Source organism: Lampetra fluviatilis, chromosome 57 (assembly GCF_964198595.1).
Source record: "Lampetra fluviatilis chromosome 57, kcLamFluv1.1, whole genome shotgun sequence".
NCBI classification, from domain to species: Eukaryota; Metazoa; Chordata; class Hyperoartia; order Petromyzontiformes; family Petromyzontidae; genus Lampetra; species Lampetra fluviatilis.
In genome coordinates this window covers 1,103,562-1,112,276 of record NC_136331.1, presented here as the reverse complement: position 1 = coordinate 1,112,276, position 8,715 = coordinate 1,103,562, and the positions used below count along the sequence as shown (strand labels likewise).

The window sequence follows — 8,715 nt, the reverse complement described above, 5'->3', positions numbered from 1 at the left end:
GGATGTTCGTGGTGGTGGTGGTCGGGGTGGTGGATGGTGGTAATGGTGTGTGGTAGGTGGGGTGGTAATGGATGTTCGTGGTGGTGGTGGTGGTTCGTGTGGTGGTGGTGGTGGTAATGGATGTTCGTGGTGGGTGGTGGTGGTGGTAATGGATGTTCGTGGTGGTGGTGGTGGTGGTGGTGGTGGGGTGGTAATGGATGTTCGTGGTGGGGGTTGGGTGGGTGGTGGTGGTGGTAATGGATGTTCGTGGTGGTGGTGGTGGTAATGGATGTTCGGGGGTGGGTGGTGGTGGTGGTGGTGGTATGGATGTTCGTGGTGGTGGTGGTGGGTGGTGGTAATGGATGTTCGTGGTGTGGTGGTGGTGGTGGTGGGTAATGGATGTTCGTGGTTGTGGTGGTGGTAATGGATGTTCGTGGTGGTGGTGGTGGTAATGGATGTTCGTGGTGGTGGTGGTGGTAATGGATGTTCGTGGTGGTGGTGGTGGTAATGGATGTTCTTGGTGGTGCATCTGCCGGTCATCTCGTGCAGTCCAACTCACGGCACCTGGGTTTGCCCAGTGACCGTCGCTCAGTGAGCCTTCGACACTTCACGTGGCCTTCCAAGTGCACCTAGCCTGGCACAAGTGCTGTGGTGGGGAGCCGTAGTGTAGCGGTTAGCCTGCTGCGCTATGAACCCGCTCACGGCGAACACCAGTGACGATTATCTGAACCGGTCCCGGGCCTTTCCCTTGGTCGACTCAGCCTCAAATGAGTACCTGGTGCGATGTGTAAACACCGTCACTCGGGAGACAAAGGCGGCCGGGCGTGGTTTTGGCCACCCACCCCCTCGTGTGCCGTGCCGGCCTTCATAGGTGCTCGCTAACAGCACTTGCCCCTACAGTCTGTTAAGGCTATACGAGGGATCTTTGTCTTTGTGTGTATGTGTATGTGTGTATGTATGTGTGTATGTGTGTGTGTATATGTGTGTATGCGTGTGTGTATGCGTGTGTCTGTATGTGTGTGTGTATGAGTGTGTGTGTATGTGTGTATGTGTGTGTGTATGTGTGTGTGTGTATGTGTGTGTATGTGTGTATGCGTGTGTGTATGCGTGTGTCGGTATGTGTGTGTGTATGAGTGTGTATGTGTGTGTGTATGTGTGTGTGTATGTGTGTATATGTGTGTATGCGTGTGTGTATGCGTGTGTCGGTATGTGTGTGTGTATGAGTGTGTATGTGTGTGTGTATGTGTGTGTGTATGTGTGTATATGTGTGTATGCGTGTGTGTATGCGTGTGTCGGTATGTGTGTGTGTATGTGGAGAGAGTGGAGAGTTTCCCATACCTGGGCAGTGTGCTTATGACCGGCTCCAGTTTATCAGCAGAGGTCTCACTCCGAATCAGTCGAGCGGCAATATCTTTTCATCGGTTGCGTAACGCTGTGTGGAAGCTACCTGGTCTGTCGCTCCGCACGAAGCTTCAGGTCTTCTCGGCCACGGTCATTCCATCCCTTCTCTACGCTTGCGAAACGTGGACCCCCCTAGTGGAGCATCTTCGCCGGTTGGAAACATTTAGGCTGGCCTGCCTACGATCCATCCTGGGTTTAACCAGGCTGAATTGTGTGAGGAGCTCACAAGTCCTTGAAAGATCTGGGCAAAGTCCCATCAGTGAGCTCCTCCGGCAGGCAAGGCTGCGTTGGCTGGGTCATGTAGCCCGCATGCCCAGCCACCGCATGCCTAAACAGCTTTTGTTCGGCCGGATCGAGGGGGCTAAACGGGCGCGGCACGGGCTAGAGAAGAGATGGAGTGATGTGGTACAGGAGGACGTGGAGCTGAGTGGACTTGCCGATGACTGGTACCAGCGGTGTCAAGATCGGCCTCAGTGGAGGAGGCTCGTGAAGGACGCTACTGGGCAGTTGGAGGCAGTCGCCCTCCAACAACAACGGAGGGCGGAGGAGCGACGCTCACAACAACGAGCGGAGCGCCGGGTGGCTAAAGCACAGCAAGTTGGCACAGTAGGGGGCACAGGTGGTGGATCAGCCAGTCATCTCGGTCATCTCGGTCAGTCGACCCGTGGCACCTGGGTCTGCCCCGTGACTTCCTGCCAGCGGGCGTTCGACACTTCACGTGGCCTCAGGGTGCACATGGCCTGGCACAAGCGTCGTGGTGACGTCACCGCCACTTAGTGGCGAATGGCGGTTGTTGTTGTTGTTGTTGTGTGTATGTGTGTGTGTATGTGTGTGTGTATGTGTGTGTGTATGTGTGTGTGTATGTGTGTGTGTATGTGTGTGTATTTACAGTGCGATGCATTGACATCATCACTTGGGAGACAAAGGCGGCCGATTCTCGTGATAGCCACCAGAGGGCAGCATCAGCCACGCGCGCGTGCTCGGTGCTGCTGCCATTGTTCACGCTGCTGCTGTTGGTGGTGCTGTTGATGGTGGTATTGGTGTTGCTGCTGTTGGTGGTGGTGCTGCTGGTGGTGGTGCTGTTGGTGGTGGTGCTGTTGGTGGTGGTGGTGTTGGTGGTGGTGCTGCTGGTGGTGCTGCTGCTGGTGGTGGTGGTGTTGGTGGTGCTGCTGGTGGTGGTGCTGTTGGTGGTGGTGGTGTTGGTGTTGGTGCTGCTGGTGGTGGTGCTGCTGGTGGTGCTGCTGCTGGTGGTGGTGCTGCTGGTGGTGGTGCTGCTGGTGGTGGTGCTGTTGGTGGTGGTGGTGTTGGTGGTGGTGCTGTTGGTGGTGGTGCTGGTGTTGATGCTGCTGCTGGTGGTGGTGCTGTTGGTGGTGCTGCTGTTGGTGGTGGTGCTGCTGGTGGTGGTGCTGCTGGTGGTGGTGCTGTTGGTGGTGGTGGTGTTGGTGGTGGTGCTGTTGGTGGTGGTGCTGGTGTTGATGCTGCTGTTGGTGGTGGTGCTGTTGGTGCTGCTGGTGTTGGTCGTGTTGATGGTGTTGGCGGTGTTGATGGTGGTGGTGTTGGTGGTGGTGTTGGTGGTGGTGTTGTTGGTGGTATGTTGTTGGTGATGTTGGTGGTGGTGTTGATGTTGTTGGTCCTGTTGGTGTTGTTGTTGTTGTTGATGGTGGTGGTGGTGTTGGTGGTGGTGTTGTTGATGTTGTTGATGTTGGTGGTGTTGTTGTTGATGGTGGTGTTGTTGTTGTTGTTGCTGTAGGCGCGTGCGAGGGCACGCTGGCGTGCTCCACGTGCCACGTGCTGCTGCCCCGCGACACCTTCCACAAGATGGAGCCGCCCGGCGACGACGAACTCGACCTGCTCGACCTCGCCACGGGGGTCCAGAGCACGTGGGTAGCGCCACTCACCACTCACTCACCACTCACCCACTCACTACTCACCACTCACCCACTCACCACTCACCACTCACTCAACACTCACCCACTCACCACTCACCACTCACCCACTCACCACTCACCACTCACTCAACACTCACCCACTCACCACTCACCACTCACTCACCCACTCACCACTCACCCACTCACCACTCACCCACTCACCACTCACTCAACACTCACCCTCACCCACTCACCACTCAGCACTCACCCCCTCACCCACTCACCCTCTCACCACTCACCACTCACCCTCACACCACTCACCCTCACCCACTCACCACTCACCAGTCACCACTCACCACTCACCCACTCACCACTCACCCACTTACCACTCACCACTCACCCACTCACCCCCTCACCCACTCACCACTCACCACTCACCCACTTACCACTTACCACTCACCACTCACCCACTCACCACTCACCCACTCACCACTCACCCACTCACCCACTCACCACTCACTCACCACTCACCCACTCACCACTCACCCACTCACCACTCACCACTCACTCACCACTCACCACTCACCACTCACTCACCACTCACTCACCACTCACCCACTCACCACTCACCACTCACTCACCACTCACCCACTCACCACTCATCCACTCACCACTCACCACTCACCACTCACTCACCACTCACCCACTCACCACTCACCACTCACTCACCCACTCACCACTCACCCACTCACCACTCACCCACTCACCACTCACTCAACACTCACCCTCACCCACTCACCACTCACCACTCACCCCCTCACCACTTACCACTCACCACTCACCCCCTCACCACTTACCACTCACCACTCACCCACTTACCACTCACTCACCACTCACCACTCACCCCTCACCACTTACCACTCACCACTCACCACTCACCCACTTACCACTCACTCACACTCACCACTCACCCCCTCACCACTTACCACTCACCACTCCCACTTACCACTCACTCACCACTCACCACTCACCACTCACCCCCTCACCACTTACCACTCACCACTCACCACTCACCCACTTACCACTCACTCACCACTCACCACTCACTCACCACTCACCCCCTCACCACTCGCCCACTCACTAACCACTCACCCACTCACCACTCACCCACTCACCACTCACTCACTCACTCACTAACCACTCACCCACTCACCCACTCACCACTAATCCCTCACCACTCACCCACTCACTAACCACTCACCCACTCACCACTCACCCCCTCACCACTCACCCACTCACCACTCACCCACTCACCACTCACCACTCACTCACCACTCACCACTCACTCACCACTCACCCCCTCACCACTCGCCCACTCACTAACCACTCACCCACTCACCACTCACCCACTCACCACTCACTCACTCACTAACCACTCACCCACTCACCCACTCACCACTAATCCCTCACCACTCACCCACTCACTAACCACTCACCCACTCACCACTCACCCACTCACCACTCACCCACTCACCACTCACCACTCACTCACCACTCACCACTCACTCACCACTCACTCACCACTCACCACTCACTCACCACTCACTCACCACTCACCCACTCACCACTCACCACTCACTCACTCACCACTCACTCACCACTCACCACTCACCACTCACTCACCACTCACTCACCACTCACCACTCACCACTCACTCACCACTCACTCACCACTCACCCACTCACCACTCACCACTCACTCACCACTCACCCACTCACCACTCACCACTCACTCACCACTCACCCACTCACCACTCACCACTCACCCCCTCACCCCCTCACCACTCACCACTCACCCCCTCACCACTCACCACTCACTCTCTCACCCACTCACAACTCACCCACTCACCCACCACTCACCCACTCACCCACCACTCACCATTCATCCACTCACCCCCTCACCCACTCACCCTCTCACCACTCACCACTCACCCTCACTCACTCACCACTCACCAGTCACCACTCACCACTCACCCACTCACCATTCACCACTCACCCACTCACCACTCACCCACTCACCACTCACCACTCACCCACTTACCACTCACCACTCACCCACTTACCATTCACCACTCACCCACTCACCACTCACCCACTCACCCACTCACCACTCACCCACTCACCACTCACCCACTCACCCCCGGCGACGACGAACTCGACCTGATGGACCACGCCACCGGCGTCCAGAACACGTTGGTAGCACCACTCACCACTCACCACTCACTCACCACTCACCACTCACCCACTTACCCACTTACCACTCACTCACCACTCACCACTCACCCCCTCACCCACCCACCACTCACCACTCACTCTCTCACCCTCACCACTCATTACTCACCACTCACCCACTTACCACTCACCACTCACCCCCAGCGAGGACGAACTCGACCTGATGGACCACGCCACCGGGGTCCAGAGCACGTGGGTAGCACCACTCACCACTCACCCCCTCACCCCCTCACCACTCACCCCCTCACCACTCACCCACCCAAGGCCTCACTGTTGACCCGTCATCAATCTGCACCCGGACCTGGTGTCCCGAGTGGGTGGCAGGGCGAGACAACTGAAGTCTCCACGTCGTGTTGGTCCCACGGGCCCAGTGGCCGACTGGGCAGAGGGTCGCCAAGCAACGCGAGGAGCCGAAACGTCGCCCTGACTCCCACAGCCACCGAACCCGCTCCACCCCGTGCGCTCGCCGCTGCCACCGCCTCCACTCCCACACAGATCCCGGAGAACGCTGGCGGAGCCGAGGGGAGCAAACCCAGAGCATACTCCTCGCTCCAGACGCACACATAGCCCGTAGCCCCTGAGCCCCTCCACCTCCCCTCCTCCTCCACCCCCCTCTCCCCCTCCTCCCCCCTCCCCCCCCTCTTCCTCCCCCTCCTCCTCCTTGAAGACACCGCTGCTACTGCTGCTGCTGGAACCGTGAACCGCACCAAAGCATCACCAGCAAGCCAATGCGCGACATCTTGCACCTCCGATTAGCACGGCTGGCTACGTACGGTGCGAAAGAAGTCCAACATTCGTGTGTACATCTGCTTCGTGAGTGGAACGTGAAACACGCACGAGCCAGAGTCGCGCGCTGGTGGCCAAGCAACCCAAGCGGTGGAGCGCAGAGTGAAGCGCCGCGGTGTGGTCTGCGCTCCTTCAATGGAGGAGTAACAGAAACACGACACTCTCTCTCTCTCTGTCTCTCGCTCTCTCGCCTGGAGACCGCTGTGGGTTACCAGCAGATATCCACGCCGACATTTAGCTCCTGAACATGACCCCTTATGGACGACTAGAGACCCCTTGCCCCCACTCTCCAAACACGCCAATGTTGACACGTGACCTCCGACACGTGCAGTGATGGTGCCTCTCCCCCACCCCCCGCCTCCCAGATCTCGTCTCGGCTGTCAGGTGACGCTGACGCGCGACCTCCAGGACGCGACCTTCACAATCGCCAATGGGAGCGTGGACGCACGAAACCAGGGCCCCAAGCAGGACTGAGGGGCTCGTAACTCAACCAGTCCAGGGGTCCATCAGACACAACCAGAGACCACCAGACTCAACCAGAGACCATCAGACCCAACCAGAGACCACCAGACCCAACCAGAGACCATCAGACCCAACCAGAGACCACCAGACTCAACCAGAGACCACCAGACCCAACCAGAGACCATCAGACTCAACCAGAGACCATCAGACCCAACCAGAGACCAACAGACCCAACCAGAGACCACCAGACCCAACCAGAGACCATCAGACTCAACCAGAGACCATCAGACCCAACCAGAGACCACCAGACCCAACCAGAGACCACCAGACCCAACCAGAGACCACCAGACCCAACCAGAGACCACCAGACCCAACCAGAGACCACCAGACCCAACCAGAGACCACCAGACCCAACCAGAGACCATCAGACCCAACCAGAGACCATCAGACCCAACCAGAGACCACCAGACCCAACCAGAGACCATCAGACCCAACCAGAGACCATCAGACCCAACCAGAGACCATCAGACCCAACCAGAGACCATCAGACCCAACTAGAGACCACCAGACCCAACCAGAGACCATCAGACCCAACCAGAGACCACCAGACCCAACCAGAGACCACCAGACCCAACCAGAGACCATCAGACCCAACCAGAGACCATCAGACCCAACCAGAGACCATCAGACCCAACCAGAGACCACCAGACCCAACCAGAGACCACCAGACCCAACCAGAGACCATCAGACCCAACCAGAGACCATCAGACCCAACCAGAGACCATCAGACCCAACCAGAGACCATCAGACCCAACTAGAGACCACCAGACCCAACCAGAGACCACCAGACCCAACCAGAGACCACCAGACCCAACCAGAGACCACCAGACCCAACCAGAGACCATCAGACCCAACCAGAGACCATCAGACCCAACCAGAGACCACCAGACCCAACCAGAGACTATCAGACCCAACCAGAGACCACCAGACCCAACCAGAGACCATCAGACCCAACCAGAGACCATTAGACCCAACTAGAGACCACCAGACCCAACCAGAGACCATCAGACCCAACCAGAGACCATCAGACCCAACCAGAGACCATCAGACCCAACCAGAGACCATCAGACCCAACCAGAGACCATCAGACCCAACCAGAGACCACCAGACCCAACCAGAGACCATCAGACCCAACCAGAGACCATCAGACCCAACCAGAGACCATCAGACCCAACCAGAGACCATCAGACCCAACCAGAGACCACCAGACCCAACCAGAGACCATCAGACCCAACCAGAGACCATCAGACCCAACCAGAGACCACCAGACCCAACCAGAGACCATCAGACCCAACCAGAGACCATCAGACCCAACCAGAGACCACCAGACCCAACCAGAGACCATCAGACCCAACCAGAGACCACCAGACCCAACCAGAGACCACCAGACCGAACCAGAGACCACCAGACTCAACCAGAGACCACCAGACCCAACCAGAGACCACCAGACCCAACCAGAGACCATCAGACTCAACCAGAGACCACCAGACCCAACCAGAGACCATCAGACCCAACCAGAGACCACCAGACCCAACCAGAGACCATCAGACCCAACCAGAGACCATCAGACCCAACCAGAGACCACCAGACCCAACCAGAGACCACCAGACCCAACCAGAGACCATCAGACTCAACCAGAGACCACCAGACCCAACCAGAGACCATCAGACCCAACCAGAGACCACCAGACCCAACCAGAGACCACCAGACTCAACCAGAGACCACCAGACCCAACCAGAGACCATCAGACCCAACCAGAGACCACCAGACCCAACCAGAGACCATCAGACCCAACCAGAGACCATCAGACCCAACCAGAGACCACCAGACCCAACCAGAGACCACCAGACTCAACCAGAGACCACCAG

General features: G+C 57.7%; 1 protein-coding gene across 1 annotated transcript in view; it reads left to right on the top strand.

Annotated features, from left to right (window-relative positions):
• The window catches only part of LOC144950392 (adrenodoxin-like protein 2, mitochondrial), a 17,462-nt gene extending 10,255 nt beyond the window's left edge, over positions 1 to 7,207 (top strand). Inside the window, exons 3-4 of the mRNA XM_078880508.1 lie at positions 3,131 to 3,260; positions 6,691 to 7,207. Of these exons, the coding sequence (XP_078736634.1) occupies positions 3,131 to 3,260; positions 6,691 to 6,799 (239 nt within the window). The 3' untranslated portion in view covers positions 6,800 to 7,207. The remainder of the gene's footprint in view (positions 1 to 3,130; positions 3,261 to 6,690) is intronic.
• Positions 7,208 to 8,715: the final 1,508 nt, after the last annotated feature.